General features: G+C 47.6%; 1 protein-coding gene across 4 annotated transcripts in view; it reads left to right on the top strand.

Moving 5' to 3' along the window:
• AGAP1 (ArfGAP with GTPase domain, ankyrin repeat and PH domain 1) overlaps positions 1-22,683 on the top strand; it is a 672,497-nt gene that overhangs the window by 295,429 nt on the left and 354,385 nt on the right. For 3 of the 4 annotated variants that reach the window (XM_064286508.1, XM_064286506.1, XM_064286509.1), the window contains exons 7-9: positions 5,992-6,119; positions 8,055-8,210; positions 16,846-16,938. In XM_064286508.1, coding sequence (XP_064142578.1) covers positions 5,992-6,119; positions 8,055-8,210; positions 16,846-16,938 — 377 coding nt within the window. The remainder of the gene's footprint in view (positions 1-5,991; positions 6,120-8,054; positions 8,211-16,845; positions 16,939-22,683) is intronic. The other variant, XM_064286507.1, reaches the window with a different exon arrangement.

Raw genomic sequence — 22,683 nt, 5'->3', positions numbered from 1 at the left:
ATTATGGGGGTAGCATAGGACCAGGCAGCGTTTGGTCCTCTTGTGAGTTAGATCACCATGACTCAGGGCCAACTGGATGGCAGCTAACAACAGTGACAACATAGTAATTTTATGACCTGTTCGGTCATAGGATACCACCCCTTCCCCTTATTGAAACCCATTGTCGTAGAGTCGATTCTGACTCATAGCGACCCTATAGGACAGAGTAGAGCTGGCCCATAGTGCTTCCAAGGAGCAGCTGGTGGATTTGAACTGCCGACCTTTTGGTTAGAAGCCGTAGCTCTTAACCACCACGCCACCAGGGATGCTTCAGTAATAATCATCAGAAAATTTCTTTGATGGTTTACAGTTTGTTTTGTTGAAATGTGGGGGTGTTCAGGCCAGATCTGTTTTTGGAACGAAAGACCTGGCGCTAGTGTGGAGGGTGGTTGGAATGGGGTGAGACAGGACTCGCGGAGAACAGTTAGGAGATGCGTTTTGAAGGGAGCGATAAATGTCTCAATCTGCTTTGAAGGTCTTTAAACTCTGGTGGTGTGTGCATTCCCTAGGGGTATCATCATAAGGCACCACTAACTGGGGGGCTTAAAACAACAGAAATCTATTCTCTCACAGTTCTGGAGGCTGGAGGTCTGAACTCAGGAGGTTGACAGGGCCACGCTCTCGGAAGGGTCTAGGGGAGGATCCTTCCCTTTCTCCTCCAGCTTCTGGTGGCCCCCAGGTGTTCCCTGGGTTTTGACAGCAGCCCTGCAGTCTCCCTCTTTCTTCACATAGCGTCTCCCCTGCCACCTTCCTTTTCTTAGAAGAACAGCTGATGTACTGGATAAGGATCCGCCTGACCCCAGTGTGATCTCATCGGAACTGGTTACATCCACTATGACCCTATTTCCAGATAAGACCGTATTCACTGGTACACGGGTTAAGACTTTACCATATTTCATTGTGGAGATGGGACCAATTCACCCCGTAGCAGGGGCTTAGCTAAAGCTACATTACAGAGTTTGTATCATGTTATAACAACTCCTAGTAGCTTCGAGTCATCAAGTGATATATATTCATACTAAACAAACAAAAAATCGAAAAAAAAGACTAGAATCCTGCAAAACGTGAATCGCATGTAAAGGTCAACTAATGTCACTTTTAGATACGAGAGGTTTCAATGCAAGACATCTCTGTGCCTCTGGAAGCTGTGGGAGCAGGTCTCTGAGTCCCGGCCCTGCAGCCCTACCATAGACCCTCCCCCTGCCATACACTCACACTCATGCTCACTCAAACACACATATTCACACACTCATGCCCACACACATGCTCACGCTCACATATTCTCACACGCTCACACACATGCTCACACTCCCATATTTACATACTCACACATATGCTCACTCCAGTACACTCACATGCTCACACTCGCATATTCGTACACTCACTAAAGCACACATGCACACTCCCTTTTCCCAGTGTCCAGGTGGAGACCCGCCCCTTCCACACATCACCAGGTATCTTTCCAAAGCATGAACCTGGTCTTGTTGCTTGTCCTTGAACAGTTGATGGCTCCCTGTTGCCTTGAGGACATGAAGCCCACACTTGTCCCTCTTCTTTGCATCCCAGATCCTGAGAAATGTCTCTGCGGGTTCTCTCCATAGTGTCATCCTACCCTGCCTTCTCATATCCACCTCTCCCCACTGGGTCATTCACTTGGGGACCCCTCTGCTCATCCACGCAGTTGGTGAATGTTGAGTGTCAGCCATCCCTTGGCCACTAGAGTGTTTCAGGGGCCCATCATCTTAGCCTGTGAGCTGGCTACATCTTCCAGTTGGCAGCACAATGTGGTGGGGGGGCTCCCCCCAGGTGTGGGAGTGCAGAGCCGGGCTGTAGGGTGCTGTGATTCACTAATTGTCATTAAGCCACATGGTGTAATCAGAGCTACCCGAGAGACTTTCCAGAGTGCACCTACCCCACCCGCCTGCTCTCCGTGTGACGTTACTTCGCTTTCCTGGCAAAGGTCCTCAGTGCTGAAACTTAGAGACTGCGAAAACCAAAACGGCGAGAATTGAGGCGCAGGTCACCAGTCACACAGGATACCCCACACCAGCACTCATTAACTTTGAGATCTTCGTGGTGCCAGGAACTCCACTTCTGATTTCTTTCCATTCCTGACTCACTAAGCCACAAATTCAGAGCTTCATAGGTTATTTGGTAACTAATTTATTCTTAATTAATAAGATAGCTTAACGATCACTATATTGTAATTTAAAACTGAGTTGAGACATTAGGGGATGTTTTATATGTTACCAGGAGATGGACAGTTTGAGCTGGTTTTGTTATTGATGGAGGTTTTCCAGGTAAAACCCCCAAGGTTCTCACGGAAAAGCTTTGCAAATAAGATTCAATGAATGTGACCTTTTTTGATAGCATTGAACATAACTCGTGTCACGATCCCTGACTTCATAACTGTGTGTTTAAAATGCTTTTGTGGACTAACATCCACGTTTAGCCTCACGTCGGGTAGCATTTGTCTGTTATAAATACTTGAAATGTTATTAGCGTTACCATCCATACTTACTTCCCAGCTAACATTGCGTACTCAGAGTTGTCCTCTCCCCAGTTATCAGCTTCAGTCTGCTGCAGCTTGTCCCAATCGAGGGAGAAGCGTCCACTCCCTCAGACGTTGCCGGATTCACCCCAGGTCTCCACTTTGCATCTATCCCAGCTCCCTGCTGTCAGTCACCTCTGCATGCTTCGTCCAACACCATCCTTAGCTGACTGTCCCCGCTGTCCCCACTTGAGCCACCTGGTCCGTGACATGGCTTGTCTGAGAGTCTTGCCTGTCTAGGAGAAACTGTCCTGCTCACACAGTCGTGCTAGCGTAGTTGTCTTTGTCCAGGTTCTCTAGAGGAGCGTGACCAGTGAGGTGCGTATATATGTGTATAGAGAGAGATTTACTTCAAGGACGTGGCTCATGCAATTGTGGGAACTGGCAAGTCCCAAATCCCTAGGTCAGGCGGTAGGCTGAAGGTCTCTGCTGGCTCACGGAATGGTGGGGGCTGGCAAATCCGGAATCTTCAGGTCAGGCAGCAGGCCAGAGACTTCTGCAGGCTCATGTCCCAGGAACCAGAGGTCAGGTGATGGGAAGAGTGCGGGGCCACAGGTGGAGAGACAGAACGAGCTTTGTCAGGGTGTCCATTTATACGCTACAGGCAGGCCGCACCCCCAAGGAAACTCCCCTTTCAGCCCACTGGCAGCTGACATCAGATTGCATCCTGGAAAGTGATTACATTCTATTTGGTTATTGAGGAGCACCTAGTCCATTGTCTGCCAAACCACTGAGAATCGTAGACTGGCTGTGTCGACGCATAACGTGAACCATCACAGGAGGAGAAGTTGATACTGTAAAGAGCATGATAATGTTGAAAATAGAAGTGTTTTTATTAATGATTCCCTTCATTTATGCATGGGGGTAGGAAGGACATCAAAATTATGAGGAAATAGGACAGATCTGAATGAACGCTGTAGTAGGTAAAGCCGTTAGCAGGTGTTAGACACTGAGTGTGCTGTTTGTAACTGCCGGGGTGGGACAATAAATAAGTGGACAGATGAAGTTGGGTATTTAATGTGTGGCTCGTGTTTTCCGTAACCCTCTCCCGTAGATCAGCGGGAGGCTTTATGGTAAAAATCCCTTTGGCTTTGAGCTCTCTTTCTAGCCTCAGATAGGAAGGGTGGGACATTCAGTTGCATTTGGGTTTTATAAAATGAGGTCCTTAATAACATATGTGTTTTGTCTTGGAAAGTTTCTCAACTCTCTCCTTAGCTTTGAAAACAGATTTTTAGAAAATAACTATAAAGCTCTCCCAGCTTCCTAGACTGTTTCCTTCTGTCATTTATACGTTTTCTGTGCGTTTAGAGATTGAAGTCAGCAGACTCCTCCTGCTGAATACTAACTCTGAGGTTGGGAGTGAAAAGAAAATGCAACAAGGTTGATGAACAAAAATGCCTTTTTTCCTATCTCTCCTCCCCCCCCCCCCCCGCCGCCACCTCGCCAAAAAAGAAAGAAACTGGCAATCACTTAAACAATCATAATTTTAAGTTAATTTACTTGGGTCTGGAATTTCAGTACACAGACAAGAAAACCTGTTGCCATCAAGTCAATTCTAACTCATAGTGACTCTATAGACAGAGTACAGCTGCCCCATAGGGTTTCCAAAGAGCAGCTGGTGGATTCGAACTGCTGACCTTTTGGTTAGCAGCCAAATGCTTAACCACCGTGCCACCAGGGCTCCGTATACATACAGGACAACTATTTTTCATTTGCTAGAATCTGATTTTAGATTTTATTCTTGAATTCACACAGTAACTTTTAAAATATTCTAATATATGTCTTCAAAGACCCAGATCGATACGCCAATGGTTGTAAGATGACAGAGTGCCGCATATTCCTCTGTAATTTAAACGTGATTAGCTGATGAAGGTTATGATCAATACGGGACGGGAAGATGAATTAATTGATACCATCCTTTCCGGATGATAAGAGGCCGATTGGAGGTGGATCGTAACTAATGAAGCTGCTGCTTCGTCTCCGTGAGCCATTTTTTATATATTGCATTTTCACTTAATCATATTTATGCTATCATTCATTTACATGAAAACTGTAAGCCACGGACAGACCAGCTCCTTATTAAAATTGTATTCGTTTGGAAAAGAAATTATCGGCAAAGACTATTTGCGTTCCTGCCATATCGTCACCTGTGGGTGGGAAGACGAGGTGTTCTTTGGCCTGGGCTAAAATGGCAGCTGTCAGGGCAAAGGCACGGAGTGAATATTATCAGACTTAGTAATTACAGCGAGTCCCCAAAGACCCACATCCGTCCCTATGAAAACTGGCCGCCTCCTCTCCTGTGGTGACACCTGTTGGTAGGAAGAGCTTTCTAATCACCAACTTCCTTTCCAATTAAATCCAGTATGCTTTATCCGCGAGCCTGTTTGCCAAGAGAAGTTACGGCTGGTTGCATTTAGATTTGTATTGATTAAGATAAACTTCCCCTGTGGGTAGCGATAAATAAAAAGAAAAGAAAAGGTCTTTGATATAATTGCACGTCCTTGACTATAATTCCATGCACTAGCTTGTAAAGTGAAGAGTTACTCTTTAGGCTTTGCAAAAGGAAAAGCTTTTTGAGCTTCGAAGGGGATTGGTTAAATTACCTTGTATTATTTAGGATTGTTTTTGCTGCAGGTAACTGGGAAAAAAGTCATCTGATTAGAATAACATGAACAAGATAGACGTATATTTCCATTTTGCGTTGGAGGCTTCTGGGGTGGTCCAGGCAGGGCCGCTGAGGTCTTCCATGGAGATGGGGGGGCTGTTCCTTCTATCTCGTGCCCCCATGCGTGGCTTCTATTCCCAAGGTCATCCTCGGGTTCAAGACGGCTTCTGGATCCAAGACAGCAGTATATGGGCATGCCAGGCAGTGAGGACAAAAGGGGAAACGGGCGAAGGGAGCTCTTCCAAGGCAGAGTCCTGGAATCTGCCACAGACACTCTTCTGCCTACTCCTCGTTGGCCAGAGCTTGCTTGCATGGCCTTGACCATGTTTAGTTTCTTGTGGGGCTAGGGGACCGGGCTCTGGGGAATCACCTGCCCTGCTAGCATCCACGAATCCTATTCCTGTGGAAAAAAGGTCCCTGGTGGCACAAATGGTTTGTGCTCGACTACTAACCAAAAGGTTGGCAGTTCAAACCCACCAAGCGGCTCTGCAGATGAAAGGCCTGGAGACCTGCTTCCATACAGATCACAGCCACAAAAACCCTCCAGAGCTCAGTTCTACTCCAGAGCACACGGGGTCACCATGAGTCGGAACTGACTCAGCCACAGTGGGTTTGGGTTTCGTTTTTCTTTGGAAGAGGGGAATCGCAGATTTCAGGGGCAGCCAGCAGGCTCTGCCACCCTCCCGGTACTTGGCACCAGCTTTACCTTCATGTCTGTTGTCCTTGTGCCCACCAGTTGCCCAGAAGATCGTTGCCACGAGGAAGAAGCAGCAGCTGTCCATCGGACCCTGCAAGTCCTTACCCAACTCGCCCAGCCACTCCTCCGTCTGCTCTGCCCAGATGTCCACTGTGCACATCAGCCAGGTACCGTGGGCGGCGCAGGCCACCTGGGAACGAAGGGTGTGGGTAGGACCAAGGAGGAGGTGCCTGTCTCGGTGTCGTTCACAGCCCGTCCTAAGATTGGTTTTATAATAACAGCGTGTATGTAATTGACTCAGCATTTCCTTCAGAAACTGCTGTGGCCAAGGGTTTTTTATGGGAGGCATTCTTCCGTGTTTTCTTTCTTCACGCTGCCCAGGCAATGGGTCCTGCTGACGCAGGATGCTGGGGTGCCTCCCTGCCTTTGCTGGGGTGCCTCCCTGCCTTTGCTGCTCATGAACTTACCAGCTTTGGTCCTAGATCTAGTCCGCTGATAGGTTGAACGTTTGTGGGTAAACCTCAATGGCCAACCCTCACTTGAGGCTTGAATTTGGTAGCAGCATTGAATTATAATTATGACCTCCCTTAGGCCTGTGGAAACGACTCTCTCTCTTCATAACAACATTTTGCTAAATTATTTACTTGGAAGCAGAGGAAATAATTGTCACTCTGAAGAACCCAAATCAAAGCCCATTAAGGCAACAGTAGGCGTGCACACTTGTGCTTTGATGATTGTTCCTCAGCCTGGCGTGATTCCCCCCTACTCCCTTCTTTTTGGAAAGGTGTAGTGAGAAGGCTTGACAGTGTGCTTTGTTTATTTAGGAAAGTGAATAAGTTACTGCATCTACTGTAGGGCTCATAAAGTCACCATCAGGGACACAAGTGTCTGCACCATGGGTATCTTCAGTCTTCTGTGACTCTTGAAATATTTTCCAAAGACATTCAGATTTTTCGAGATGCCATTTTCAGAATGTTCGTTGTGACTCTGCTGGGAGAACCAGTGTGCTTTCTGTGTCAGAATGAGAGCCAGAAAGGAGCCACAGGGCCCAGTTAGTTTACCCAGCCCCTCCATTTTTCAGAGGAATAAAAAATAAATACATTTCAGCTCTCAAAGTTTTTTTTTTTTTTTTTAAGTTAAAAGGTAGACTTCATTTTAAATTAAAGGAAGTTTAGATTAAAATTTAAATTTTAAATGATAGAGACTTTTTAAAATAATTTGTATTTTTGTTGTTGAAACTATACGTAACAGAGCATACCCCAGTTCAACAATTTCAACATGTGACAATGACAACATCCTTCAAGTTGTGCAACCACTCTAGCTGTCCTTTTCCGAGTTCTTCCTCCCCTGTTAATAAAAACTCAGTGCCCCTGCAAGCTTCCTATCTAATCTTTTGAGTTGCTGTTGTCAGTTTGGCCCCATATGGATTTTAAAAGAGCACAATGCTCAAGGCAGACATTCTTTACTAGTTAAGCTAAATTATTGTTTGGTTTTATGAAGACTTCAGGGATATTTTTGGTTTAAGGTTTAAAGATTATCTCAGGACAATAATATTGGGTTTATCCCGCCCCAGTGGCTCCAGACTTTTGTCGTTGTTGAGAATATATAGAGCAAAACGTACACCAATTCAACCATTTCTTCATGTGAAATTCAGTGACATTGATGACATGCTTCGAGTTGTGCAGCCATTCTCACCCTCCTTCTCTGAGTTGTTCTTCCCCCATTAACATAAACTCACCGCCCCCTTAGGTCTTATGTGATTTCAAAGTTGCTGTGGTCAGTTTGATCCCATGCAGGTAGTTCTTAAAAGAACATTAAGCTCTGGGCAAACATTTTTTACTAGTTAAGCTAGCGTTAGCTCCAGACTTTTTAAACGGCCGTGTTCTTAGATGAAACATTTCTAGGAGGTGATTGGTATGTTTTGGGGTGAGACTGTGTATACTTGACGCCAATACCACCAACAAAGACGGAAGCTGTCCAGCTTGCCCCACAGACATCTCTGCAGGGTGACCTGCGGACTTGTCGGTGATGACACCCCACAGTGGTGGCCTTAGATTCCCAGAGTGTGTCATTGATCCAACGCTGCTTCTTAATCATTACAGACCAGTAATGGAGGCGGGAGTTTAAGCGACTATTCCTCCTCCGTTCCGTCGACTCCAAGCACCAGCCAGAAAGAACTTCGCATTGACGTTCCTTCCACTGCCAACACGCCAACGCCGGTCCGGAAGCAGTCCAAGCGCCGGTCCAACCTTTTCACCGTGAGTGTCCCCCTGGAAAGAAACTCCAGCACACCTGCCCAAGCATTTCCATTAGTCTTAGCCTGGTTGCCACATGGCCTGGTGATGCTTGTAGAATCCAAACTCAATGAATGGAAATAGCACTAGTTTCTGTGGACGTCTAAGAAAATTCTGAGAAGCGAAGATTTGGCCGGTTAGTGAAATGGGGATTTCTCAGTTTTTGTGGAATGCTGATACATGCACCAAATACAGAGCAACAGGTTCTTTTAAAGATGTTTATTGTCCTGCGACTTCCGTGGCCTCCAGCTAAAGACTTGTCACACTGAGTACATTGAACAGAACCTGAGGAGATAATAAAACTCAGTCACAGGTCCCAAACGTGTGTGTCCAACCCATCAGATGAGATTTATAAACCATAAATCCACACAGCCTCCTCTCCCGATGTCCGGGTGTCTGAGAATTTACCTACTGTGATGCAGGGGCGGGGGGATGAGAGACAGATGTGGCTCAGAAATGAACATAAGGCGTTTTGGCACCAAAAACCTGAAGTATTTTGTAGGAAATCATTGACAAAAAGGCTCACCACTTGGGATTTTCTTCAGAATCACGTGTGGAGCATTTAAAATGTGTAGCTCAGAAATCTGGGCTCAGATCTGTGAACTCAGAGTCTGAGGGTGCGACCCAAGCAGGGGTGTATTTTTCAAAGCCCTCTGGGTGACTAGGATGCAGAGACGCAGAACTGCAGGGGAGGCAAAAGTGCTGCTACCCTGCCCCTTCCCTTACGCACAGCAGACATCACCAATCAATCATGGAGCTCTGCAGAGGAAGCAACAGTGCTGCTACCCCACCCCTTCCCTTAAACACAGCAGACATCACCAGTCAATCATGGAGCTCTGCAGAGGAGGCAACAGTGCTGCTACCTTGACCTGTGGCTTACACACATCAGACATCACCAATCAATCGTGGAGCTCTGCAGAGGAGCAGTGCTGCTACCCCACCCCTTCCCTTACACATAGCAGACATCACCAATCAATCATGGAGCTCTTTGCAGTTGAGCCCAGAGCTCTGAGCACAGAACTCCAGGCAGCCACTGCCATGTGACTAGAGCCATTTGACTTGAAGAATTCACTTTGTTCATGGGGCTTCCTGGTTCTCAGCTCTCAGAATCTTCTAAATGACATCAACCTGTGCCATTACAAGAATATGCCTTTAAACCAGCAGTTCTCAGTTGGGGAAGTAGTGGGTGTTACTGGCCAGGGGCACTGTTAAATATCCTACAGTGAATAGGACAGTCCCCACAACAAAAAATTACCTGGCTGAAAATGTCAGTGGTGGCCTGTTTTACTCCATCTGATTCTTATTATGGTTCCTACTAAGATACAAAGCGTTTTTAATGTTTTCTGTGTTGAGCTAAAGGAAGACTGGAGGGGGTGGCTGGGGATCAGTTATCTGACCAGCTGCCCTTAGCTGGAGGTGTGACATTGTTGATGTTGTGTGCAGCTGCACGTCCAGTAGGTCCCCATCTCTCTTCCATGTTTGTGGCAGTTTTCCACTGGACAATCATTCCTGCTAAGACCTGTTGCTGACAGTACACGCCCCCTCCTCCAGGCCCTCTCCTTTCTGTTGGAGATTGCCGGGTGCCACATTAGTTCTGGAAGATGCAGCTGCTCTGACCTAGGGGCAGAGTGACGTGGGGGAGAGTATGGGCCATCAGGCAGAAGAAGGCGTAGACCCCAGCCCGAGACCTCAGCCCTCCACTGCTTGCTGGGTGGGCCAGTTACGTAACCTCTTTGAGCTGGAGGTAGTCGTAGTTCTGTGGTGGGGTTGTCGTGAAGATGGCAGGTGGTCGAAGAGTCTTTGTGGTATCTCTTTAATTTTTTCTTACTACCATTGATAACCAAAAAAAAAAGAACAAAAACAAACCCTTTGCCGTTGAGTCGATTCTGACTTGTAGTGACCTCATAGGACATAGAAGAACTGCCCGTAGGGTTTCATGACCTACCATTGTTAGGCTATGGAAATGACTTCTAATAGTGTTAAGCCGCAGCAGTTGTAGGACCGTTGGATAGGTTGAGAGGTAGGCATTTAGGTTTCTGCAAAATACGGGTGATCACCTGGTATGCTTAGTTGGTGCATGAATAAAATGGGATTTTTGCATGTGAAATGTCTTCAGACATACAGAAGGTAACAGCAGTCACCTAAAAGGCCACTTCCTGGCTCTGTCAAATACCCAGCAGTCTTTGAGAGGCCTCGTTTGGGGGTCTTCTGGTTGAGAAACTCCTCGCCTCCCAGAGCAGGCTGTGCACTAACGTGACTGAGTGAACTTGCGAGACCAATGGCCAAAGATGCAGCCAGGCTCAGAGCAGGTGGACAGCAAGGAGGATGCCAGCCCAGCAGGTAGAAGAGGGTTTATTCATTTCATATATGTGGACAAGATCTTTGCGTATCTTAGTTTCAGCCAAGGAGCACCAGGGAAAACTCTGGTCTCACGGCACCATCCAAGGGCCATCTTACTGGTCGTTGACTCTGGTTCCTGTCCTAGGGAAAAAAATGAAAAGCCAGTTCCAGGGAAGGGAGGGGTGGGGAGGGAAAAACACTAAATAGACAATAGGTAAGTGGTAACTTTGGTGAAGGTAAGACAGTACACAATACTGGGGAAGCCAACACAATTTGACCAAGGCAATGTCGTGGAAGCTCCATAGACACATCCAAACTCCCTGAGGGACCAAATTCCTGGGCCGAGGGCTGGGGGCCATGGTCTCTGGGGACATCTGGCTAAACTGGCATTACATAGTTTATAAAGAAAATGTTTTGCATCCTGCTTCGGTGAGTAGTGTCTGGGATCTTAAAAGCTTGTGAGTGGCCACCTAAGATACTTCACTGGTCCCACCCTGTCTGGAGCAAGGGAGAATGAAGCAAGCCAAAGACACAAGAGAAAGATGAGTTCAAAGGACTAATGGAACACAACTACCACAGCCTTCACCAGACTGAGTCCAGCACAACTGGATGGTGCCTGGCTACCACCACCAACTGCTCTGACAGGGATCACAATAGAGGGTTCTGGACAGAGCTGGAGAAAAGTGTAGAATAAAATTCAAACTCACAGAAAAAGACCAGACTGGAGAAACCCCGAGAGTATGGCCCCCAGACACTGTTTTATTTTAGTACCGAAGTCATCCTGAGGTTCACCCTTCGGCCAAAGGTTGGACAGGCCATGACAAACAAACAATTATACATGTAGCTCAACCAGGTGTATGAGACTAAATGGGCACACCAGAGCCTGGAGACAAGGATGAGAAGGCAGGAGGGAACAGGAAAGCTGGGCAAATGGAAATGGGGAACCCAAGGTCAAGAAGGGGAGAGAGTTGAAATGACATGTAGTTGGCAGCCAGTGTCACAAAGTAATATGTATATTAATTATTTAATGCGAAGCTAATTTGCTTTATAAATCTTGATCTAAAGCACAATAATCGACTCGATGGCACTGGGTAAAAAAAAAAAAAAAAATTAAAAAAAAATTATTCTAGAAAAGCTAGGAGGTATCCTTAGAACATTGTGCTCTTGCTCACCCCCATCCCTGCCATTTGTAAGGGCAGCGCAGGAGCTGGGATTTGCCAGAAAATAGTGTCCTGAGCCCCGTCCACTAAGTAACTATGACAACCCAGGTGGCTTTCAGTGGAGAACACTTTAAGCCAGAAGAACCAAAATGCTAATAATTGAAGTAATCTTTATTTGCAAAGCTCTGGATTTTCTCTCTGTCTGTCAAGACTACTGGTTGCCAAAGTGGACCCATACCCAAGAGAAAGGAGACAGGAGAAAGGATCCATACACGAAGACAAGAGAAGAGAACAGTTGGATGAGGGTCCCTTCCCTCTCCCTCACGTCCCCACTCCCTTTCCACACATATGCATGCACAGACATGTTTACAGATATGTACATCCATTCACGTGTGTATACACATGTATACATACTCATGTACACACACACAGGTACACATATAGGCATCTGTGAAGAGCCCAGAAAGAGAGCTGTCTGGGGCAAGCAGGGGCATGTATCAGGCGTCCATAAAATCTCATCATTATGGTGACTGAATTATATTACATCATAACTCACGTATCTAATAATACAGTGTACTGCCTATGAATCTATGTATTATCTGTGTTTATTCTTTAGATACTGGAAAACAGTTTGGAGGGCAAACCATTTTAGAAATTTAATCCTTTAAAAATTACTGTTGCACAACCCAGTTATTAGTTGGAACAGAAATTTGGGGTGACAAAAGAAGCCAGCTTATGATGAGTTTGCATCATCGTGGTTGGTGCTCAAGGAACAGAGGGCTAAAATCGCAGGCAGGGCCGGACTGACAGCCCTTACTGGGCTCCATGTTGACGCAGTGATGAAGATGAGGAGGAGGTCTGGTATTCTGCAGTTGAAGATCCTGGAAATAGTAACTCCACTAGATGTCAGTGTCAGCCAAGGAACGGAAAGAAGGCAAATTCCTTTGGAAATAGCAGCAGTTAGAAACCAGATTCTTCTTACTGCTACCAGTTTGTTCTTAGTCTTGAATAGTGTAAAATTTCATGGACACTGGTGATTGTCAGTGATTATTGACTTAAATTGGCAGAAAGAAAAGTGTGTTTATTTAGAAGCTTCTCGCAGGAGTATAGATGCAGCATTTGGCTGCGATCTTAGCTGACGGGGGTTTGGATACCAAGTGTAAGTGGCACTGTCCACCATCTGTATTAAAAAAAACCCATTGCTGTTGAGTCGATTCTGACTCACAGCGGCCCTATAGGACAGAGCAGAACTGCCCCATAGGGTTTCCAGGGAGCTCCTGGTAGATCTGAACTGCCGACTTTTTGGTTAGCAGCTGTAGCTCTTAACCACTGTGCCACCAGGGTTTCCACCTTCTGTAGAGACAGTCATGAAGAGGCCGTAGTTAATTAAGTAGCACACACATTGTATTTTAAATACCATGCTTAGAAATGGTATAACGTGGACCCATAATATCCAACCTGCGGTAAGCATCATGGACCCCGGGATATGGTTCCATCTGTGTGCATTTTTAAATAAAAGTCACATACACTTTTTTCAAAGAAGTCCAAACTTAAAATCTTGCTAATACAAGCAAATCACCTGTTACCATTTGCAGTGGGAATTATACTTGACTTTTTAGTCTAGTTTTATTTTAGTCTAGTCACAAGCTAAATTATATCTTATTTCATTTATTTATTTGAAAAGTCATCATTTTGAGAAATAATAAAAACAAATACCAAAATGCTACGTCCGTGTCTTCCGAGTCTGGAAATACGGATTCTTAGAACAGCTAATTTAGTTTAGTAGCCTAGTTTACATGTGCATAAAATGTTTTATGAGAAAATGTTTTCAAACCTAGAGAACTGTCAGAAACAAGCATACTCACCGTCAGGCTCGGGCCTTTTGTCGTTTCTCCTGCTGTTACTTCCTCCTCCTCTTGTTCGTCTTCAGAAATAAACAAATCGCAGGGCAAAGTTGAATCCCTGCGTGTATGCCTCCGAAACCAGTCCCCTGACTCCCTGACCAGGGACCATTATTACCTTGATTTTGGTGTTTATTTTCTCCATCCACATTTTAAAACTCTTAACATGGCCATTTATGTCCGTAGATAGTGCATTGCCTTGCCTGTTTCCAAACTTGATAGGAGTGGTGTCATTTATATAATATTCTTAAAAGCTTACCATCTAGTGCTGATACCACCAAACAGCCAGGCATACACAGTAACCAAAGATTGTGGGAAAACTGTCGGCCAACTCATAGAAACTCACGCTAAAAATAAGGCCGCAGAACACACGTGAAATAGAATTGTTGGAAAAGTATGTGGCTTTCTGTTGAGAGGGAGGGCCTAGGTCCCCGCTACATTGTGCTCCAGCAGCCTTGGGCTTCGGCAGTGGAGAGACAGCAGAGAAGCAGGCCTCTGTTGGGTGGAACGGGCCCTTGGCAGCAATGCTCACCTGTAAACAGGTGGTTGATGGTGGTGTCCGTTCATGAATTCCTTAATCACTTGGGGGAAAGTTCAATGATTTTGCAAAGAAGGAGGTGATCGTTAGATGTCTTTCCTCTCTGTTCAGTGTTTGTGGTGGCTCAGCAGTCCCTATTCTGGCTTGCTGTGCGATTGATGAGTTAAATCCACCAACCTTCGGGGCTGGATGTGATAAACTCTTGTTCCATTTGTAGCAGTGCCTGTCACGCAGGCAGCAGGACACAGCCACTGTTGACACGTGTCGTGGGTGCTGATAGCCGCTCTCTACCTAACGATCTAACGGAGCGGGCTCAGCGAGAACGTACGGATGGCACCTGTGATACGCCCTCCGGAGTCAACAGCAAAACATGGAGACCTGCCTGGGGGTTTAGATGCGTGGCCGCATTTTACGTTCAGTGAATTTGTTTTAGTGTCATTGCTGGATTTCAATTCTGTTGATGTATAACACAGCCCATTGTAGAGAAAGTCATTGCGAGTCTGAGGCATAGTGGAGTAACCAGTCTCCTTGGCCGTCCCCCTATCAGCTGCTACTGTGCTGTCCTTGAAATTTGTCCTTGAAATTGCAGCTTTATGACTGTCCCGCCAGAATGCTGTCGCTGTCAGGACGTCTCTTTTATTTTTGCAGTGAGGTCTTAGCTAGATTTCAGCCTCATGCATAGCAGACTGTCTCATTCCCATATTGAGTTGAGTTCTTTGTAGTTCGTTCCCCAAGGTGTTTGTGGGAATACAGGTGGCTGTTCCGTCCTGCTGGCCCTGGTATCTGGGAATCCCACTCTGAGAACAGAGGCCGGGGGCACAGATGTGCTGCCTCGAGGAAGATGTTAGTTTTTGTGGGTGCTTTTTTTTTTTTTTCCGAATGTTTTGTTAATTATACTGGTTAGTAGAAAATAATGAAGATGGATTTCCAAGTTGAGGCATTTGGAACTCATAAAATTCTGAAGGTACTTTTAAGGTTTCTTATTGGTTTAAAATTAAAAAAAAAAAAAACTATCACTGTGAACTTTGAATTTTATTTCACAATTGGAAACCTCAAATGTCAGGTTTCCCATGCAGTGAGATGTGAGACCACAGAACTTAAGGCAATTATGGCACTCTTAACTACTCTTATTAATTAAACGGAAGGTGAGCCCCCAACCCTAGCTAAAATGGGTGGCAAGGAATTGGTGAACATCTCACTTTCCCTCCTTAGCCCAAAGGGAAAACCTTGTGTTTTATGTTCTTCTGGACCTTATATATTTTGCTTGTTTCACTTCCTGTCTCCTTGCTCCAGTCTTTAGCAGCCCAAAGAAACCAGTGCACGATGGCTGGCACCCAGTAGGTGCTCGCCAAATGCCAGCTCTTGTAATCAGGCAAGAAGCATGTTTTCTAATGACCACATTTGCCCAGGAGAGAGTCGCCTTCTGAAGACTGGAGCTGAGTTTCCGTCAAGGGAACCTCTCTCCCTTTCCCCCACCCTCGTTGCAGCAGTGACCTGTCCTGGCAGTCTAAAGCTGCCCCACCAGCCCTTGTTTTAATTATGCCCTCTGACACTGCCCCCTTAAAAAAAAGAGAAATCAGCTGCTCCGTTTCACGTCGTTTTGAAAGTGGATTTCATTAGCTTTTCACTGCGGCACCGGACACCACCAAGTATATTCATTTCATATATCATCTCAGATTTGAAAAGCACATGGAAATGTTTCTCCATTTTCAATATTGCGTGAGTAATGTTCCCATTGAAAAGTAATGGAGTGAAGTTGTCACCTGTCAGGCAGTTATTAAGGAGGACGAGTCTCCGATCTTTCTCTCATAATAAAATAAATCTGTCAGGAAATCATTGCTCTCACACTGGCTCCTGCCGTCCCAGATGGAGGCTTAGGCTCGGAACCCCTTCAGTGGCCCCCCGATGGAACCACGCTGTCAACAGTGGCATCCTCCGATTACAAACCGCCGCCCTTCCCGGCCGGGCGCCAGCCGCTGGGTCTTTCACCGGAGGCCACAGCACCTCCAGTAAACCCGCTTCTGGAACTCGGCAAACACAGCTGCTTGCTCCTTTTTCCCGAGGACTGACATTTTGGCCACAGGATCTTTTCAACTTTTTTCCCCTTTATTAATTTTTTTTCACAGTATTGTCCACTAGTTTGCCTTAGAATTTGCTATTTCCTAACCGCTCAAACGCAATAAGCAAGAAGCATTAAATGTACTTGCTACTAATCAGAGGTGTGCCGTTAAATAGCACAGCTGAGTGGCTAATGGGATTTTTTAATTCATTCTGACGTTAATGAAATACATACTTTTTTGTAGACTGTTCTCCAAATAGGTGGCGAGAAGCCCTTTTTCTCCTTGGCTGTGTTAACTGCAGCTTTCTAATGTGTTTTCCTGTTGGGCGTTACTTCCCTATATGGTCCATTGGTTTCTAGTAATTGAATTTTGAACTCTTTAAAAAAGAATTAAAAGATAGCTCTGCAATGGGAAAGTAGGAGGAAAAGTTGGAGCGTTCTCTCCAGAATGATGCGTCGCTGAACTACTTAGGGGTCTACTTCTGGGATGGGGATAGGCCTCTGTGCACGCACATATTCTAAATACGGATTTGCAGAAAGTCTGCAAATAAGGCTGAGCCCATCCGTGAGCCACACGCTAACTTTCCTTTTCGCTCTGCAGTCTCGGAAGGGGAGCGACCCAGACAAAGAGAAGAAAGGCCTGGAGAGTCGCGCAGACAGCATTGGGAGCGGCAGAGCGATCCCAATTAAACAGGTATGCGGCTGCCTCCCCTTTTTCCCCTTTCCTATAGTTGGAAACACACCTCGGGTCGTCCAAGCCAGGATGCTGGCTCCTGCCCAGGCTGCGTTTGATGTGCTCTGTTGATGAATGTGGAAGTTGTTCACTTGACATCAATTAGGAGAGGTTCCTGTGTGTATTAAAATAGGATCATTAGAATAAGAAGAGGGGGACTGTGACAACAGGCCTAATGAAGTGCAGTGTGCCGCCCGCATATGGAGTGCGTCCCGGGCTGAGCTGGCTTCAAAGGCTGCCTTTGTAGCGCGCCTTTGATTGGGCCGCCGGCCGCCAGGCGACGGGGTAAACCAGCGCGCGGCACAAGAGCCCCTTGTGATGGCAGACACAGCCCGCCGTGGCCCTAATTTGCTCTCGCAGACGGACATCTGAACGCCGTTGCAGGCTGGCCTGTAACAACGAGGCAATTAGTTGTGATAATCATAGCCCGTGTGTCAGCTGTGCAGCCTTGTTTGTAATTTGCTAATGAAGGAATTGTAACTTTGATTAGGTTCAGTTTCATTTAGACCTTATTATATAAAGGAACATTTACAGCTGTAGTGTGGGGCCTTTAATTAAACTTCCTCATTACACAACAGGACTTGAATTCAAGCATTTGTTTTGGCCTCTGCCGCTCACCTCCGATAGGTTTCCATTAGCCCAGAAACCCGATACCAAATGACTTCAGGTCTCCACTACAATTGTAATTCATATTTGCAGGGGAAATAAAGAGTCCAACCCTGCACGGCGGCTTCTGGGAGTGCCATCCCTGAGTTTGCTAAAGATGGCCAATGGATGTGTGAGGGTACTGGGCTTGCAGGGGGGCAAATCCGCAGGCAGGATAATAGCTCTGCCTCCTGGCCTGGACTCTGACTGATATGTTCCCCTTGACGCCCTCATTTCTGCGCTCCTGTCCTGCGGGTGCCTGGATGGCTCTACAAATTTAGGAATTGATGTTGGCACCGGCTGCCCTTAGGAAGAAGGGAGTCTTTATGCGAAGATAGCAGCCTTTACCCATTTGAAACAAATAGAGATGCAGCTAACACAAGGAGGCTGTGACTGTAGCTTGGAGAGATGGAGAAGACTGGGCTAGAGAGGGACCCCCCATCCTGGGGGAACGGGGGTGCAAACTAGCTTGTCCCCAGGTCTCCTGCAAGCCCAGAAACTATTGCAAAAGTCAAACCTCCACCGCAGGCGTGCCTGAGACTACCCAGGAGCTTTCTAGTTCCGTTCCCAGGCTGAGAAGAGAAGCCTGATGGGCGTGACTGAGGCCAGCACGCCTTGGTACAAGAGGCGGGTTCATATGCTGGGTAACCAGCGTGTGCGTCAGGACTGGCAGCTTTGGAGAAGAAACGCGTTTCTCCCATGTGTTGGGTGGGCCACGCCTTCCCTCTGAACCAGTTTCCTTACCTTGGAGGTGCAGAGGTACAGCTGCTTGTTCTTTCTCTGTGTGTTTATTCATAACCCAACTCTATGTGTTTATGCTATAGAGATGCAGCTTCAACTATAAAACAAATCACTGAACTTGTTTCCTTGTTTAGCAACGGGTACTGGGAAATGTATTTCCTCGATCACTAAAAGCTGTAGTAGGATGTTGCTTCCTGTTGCCCACCAGCTCTGCACCCCAACTCCGTCTGTAGCTGTTACGGAGGGCGTGTACTCACAGGCTAGGTTCCAGTCTGACCATCAGGCATAAAATCTGGGTGATTTCTCCTTGGGAGTCTTGATTGTGAATGTTCAAATTACCTCTGTTGAAATCTAAATCTCCACCTGATTTCCTTGAGAAAGGTGGGCATGGAGAGCACAGCGACTGCCCTCCATGACCAGTCGCACCCCACTCTGAGTCATGCCCCCGTGCCCAAGTTGTGTACCCCCAGAGTCATGACCCCCCTCCTTAGCCATGCCCTGTAATGCTCCGGACACTCAGGAGTCATGCCCTCCGTGGCCGGGTCACTACCCCCCTCCCTAGCCATGCCCCTCACCCCTTAATCATGCCCACTGTGCTTGAGTCATCCCTCCCAGTCGGGCTCTGGCAACAGAGTTGCACAGCCCCAGACAAGCCCCTCACCCCTGAATCACGCCCCCTACCCCTGAGTCACGCCTCTCACCCGAGTCACGCCCCTCGCTCCTGAGTCACGCCCCTCGCTCCTGAGTCACGCCCCTCGCTCCTGAGTCACGCCCCTCGCTCCTGAGTCACGCCCCTCGCTCCTGAGTCACGCCCCTCACCCGAGTCGAACCCCTCACCACTCGTGTCGTGCCCCTCACCACCCGAGTCACGCCCCTCACCCTTGAGTCACACCCTCACTCCTGAGTCACACCTCTCACTCCTGAGTCACGCCCCTCACTCCTGAGTCACACCCCTCACTCCTGAGTCACGCCCCTCACTCCTGGGTCATGCCCCTCACTCCTGAGTCACGCCCCTCCTGGTGTCATGCCCCTCACCCCTGAGTCACTCCCCTCACCCTTGAGTCATGCCCCTCGTCCTTGGGTCACGCCCTCACTCCTGAGTCATGCCCCTCACTCCTGGTGTCACGCCCCTCACCCCTGATGTCATGCCCCTCACCCCTGAGTCACGCCGCTCACCTGAGTCATGCCCCTCTCCCTTGAGTCACGCCCCTCACCCTTGAGTCACGCCCTCACTACTGAGTCACGCCCCTCACTCCTGGGTCACGCCCCTCACCCCTGGGTCACGCCCCTCACTCCTGGGTCATGCCCCTCACTCCTGGGTCACGCCCACTGTGCACATGCCATGCCCCATGGCCGAAACATGACCCCACCCCTAAGGTGTGCTCTCAAGCCATGTCTCCACACCTGAGTCACGCCCCTCATGTCTGAGTCACGGCCCAAGTTGTAGTGGCGCCTGTCAAACCCCCACTTCCATTCAGGGTTGGAGTCAGGCATTCCCACCTACCGCGCCTTCCCCCTCACCGTCACGCCTGAGTCATTCCCCCACTGAGTCAGGCCCCACTCCTAGTCCCGCCCCACCATGCCCATCTCCCCACCCCCAGCTGCACCCCCTTTTCGATTCACTTCCCCTCCCAGCCATGTCCCGTTCCTACCCGACCCCCATCCCCTCTGCTGCTTTGGACACACTGGCTCCTGAAATTGGCGCCTCTCCTCAATCCTGCTTGGAACCATGTCTCAGGCCTCAGGTTCCTCATCTGTAAAATGGGAGCTGGACAAGATGCTGCCTTAGTTTCTTGAAGCACTAAGATGCGGAGGTTTTGCAAAAAACTGAAGTTCTAAATTAGGAACACCCAGGGCCCCTCTGTCAGAGGCTCTCTGTGGGTCCTGGGGACTGGTGTGGATTTACAGGTGATGGTGGGGGTTTACCTCACCTGCCTGTGTTTGTAAGAGAACATGGATCATTAGAGAGCATATGAATCACTAGTGCTCCCAGTGTGATGGGTTCAGCGTGGAAATGTGAGGACTGGAGGGGAAGGGACTGCCCGGTACATTCTAGACACTCAGCAGATTTACTTGTTGAATAAATGAACAATTAAACGAGTGCTTATTGTTTACTAAGTGCTTGTCTTAGAGCATAAATCTTTGCAGTGGCGCGAATGGTTAAGTGCTTGACTACTAACGGAGAGACTATGGTTCAAGTCTACCCTGGTGTGCCTCGGAAGGAAGGCCTGGCAATCTGCTTCCCAAAAATCAGCCATTGAAAACATCATAGAGCGCGGTGCTACTTTGACCCATGGGGTGTTGCCTGAGTCTGAGTCAGTTCTGCGGCAAGTAGTCTGCTTTTTTGTTTTCATTATAGCATCCCGTTAGATCCTCGGAATTGCCATTGTTGGTAGTTGTGTGTGTCATCCTTATTTTAAACTAAACCCAGAGAAAGTGGGCGCAGCTAGGAAGTGGAGGGCCTGGGGTTCAGACCTAGGGCTCTCTGGCTCAGAGCCCCTATCTTTCCTTCTTCTTGCTGTTGAAAAGCTCTCAGAAAGCTTAGGAAGCAAAGTCATGCATGTTAAGTTAAATATTTGAACCCAGACCTCAGACAAAGTGATTTCCTACCTGTGTAGAAGAAACTTCCTATGCCATACCTGCTGCAATGTGTTTCTCCAGTGAGAAGGCGTCAGTTCTCGCCAGGGGAAGGGGGGAGCACAAACGGTTTGCACTCGGCTACTAACTGAAAGGTTGGTGGTTCAAACTCACTTTGTGGTGCTGCGGAAGAAAGGCCTGGCAGTCTACTTCCATAACATTGCAGCCATGAAAAACATCATGGAGCAGTTCTACTCTGACACAGACGAGGTTGCCATGAGTTGGAGTTGACGCGACAGCTGTGGGTTTTCGTTTTTTTCTTGGGGTGAGGGGGTTTCATTTCCGTTGGGATTGTGTTTCCCATGCATTTCCTGCCCTCTCATCAGCAGTACTTTGTCTTAATGCCCAACCCTGTGATCAAGACAATCTGACACGATTGGAGCCTAGTGGCTAATGCCACCCTGTGCCTTGTGGCTGAGGAAGCGTTTGAGAACCTCGATGGAGAGGTGATGGCCATGGTTTGGGGACCAGCCGGTCTTCCAATCATTGCAGAGCCTTTTTTTTCGCCCACGTGAATCTTGTCGTGGATGAAGTAGTATGTAGGTGCAGCTGCCTTCAACACTTTCTGCCTCCCGACTGGTGTTTTTACGGGTTATATGCGTGCAGGGGAATTATTTTAACCGTGTTTCCCTGGCATCCTACCACTCGCTCCTTGTGAAGACCAGGCCCCCCCACCGCCGCCCCCATAGGAGCCAGCCGAATCATTACGTCAGCACTATTAGCTTGTTTTGTTTTCCTCCACCAACGAAAAAGATGTCCCATCAAGAATATGGCTTTTCTAGAATAGGTCTTCATTTGTTACGAACGTGGACCCCCCTCGCCTTTTTTTTGTGTTTTGGGCGGGTTTGGAGGACACTGGTTCAGAGAGTTCAGTACTTTCTTACCGACAAGATAAGGTCTGTCCGAATAAACATGGAAAACGCAAAGCAAGAAAAATAAAATCCAGAGGCCCGGCTGCGCGGCGAGTGGGCTTGTCATGTATTAATTTTTCATTGCAGTGGAGACCTGTACATACATAATCACTTGATTGCGGTGGGAGTTGGGGAGCGCCCATGGAGTCATTTGCATAAATCTTGTTAAGTCAATGGCAGTTAATGAACTACAAATGAGCCTGAAGAAGGTGACATGGAAATCCTGGGTGGCAGATGGGAGGTCTGTTTGGGGACAGCAGCTGTGTGCTCTCCTTCCTTTCTTCCTCTTGCAGTTTTAATCTCTATATTTGAGCACAGGCACACAGCCCAGTGTGCTGGCCCCGTCCCTGCGCCCCGCAGATACTTGACCTGCGTCTGGCCCTCTTGGCCTGCCCCCGGCGCTTACGTTGCAAATGTGGAGCCCACCCGGCCTCTCCTGAGCACCCACCCTGTAAACCTGGAGTGTATTTCGATTTTTAAAAATCTCTGTCTGTTCATTTTATTGTGCTTACAACCTTGAGGAGCCCTGGCGGCACAGTGGTTCGAGCTCTCAGCTGCTCAGCGAAAGGTCAGTGGTTCAAACCCACTGTCTGCTCCTCAGGAGAAAGATGTGGCCGTCTGCTTCTCTAAAGAGTACAGCCTTGGAAGCTCTATGGGGCGGTTCCGCTCTGTCACATGGCCTTGCCATGAGTCAGAATCAACTCGATGGCAGTGGATTTATAACACTGAAACACGTATACAGTTTTTATTTTGGGGGAAAAGCAAGCATAAA

Source organism: Loxodonta africana, chromosome 6, assembly GCF_030014295.1.
Source record: "Loxodonta africana isolate mLoxAfr1 chromosome 6, mLoxAfr1.hap2, whole genome shotgun sequence".
NCBI lineage: Eukaryota > Metazoa > Chordata > Mammalia > Proboscidea > Elephantidae > Loxodonta > Loxodonta africana.
This window is presented reverse-complemented; position numbering and strand designations above follow the sequence as displayed.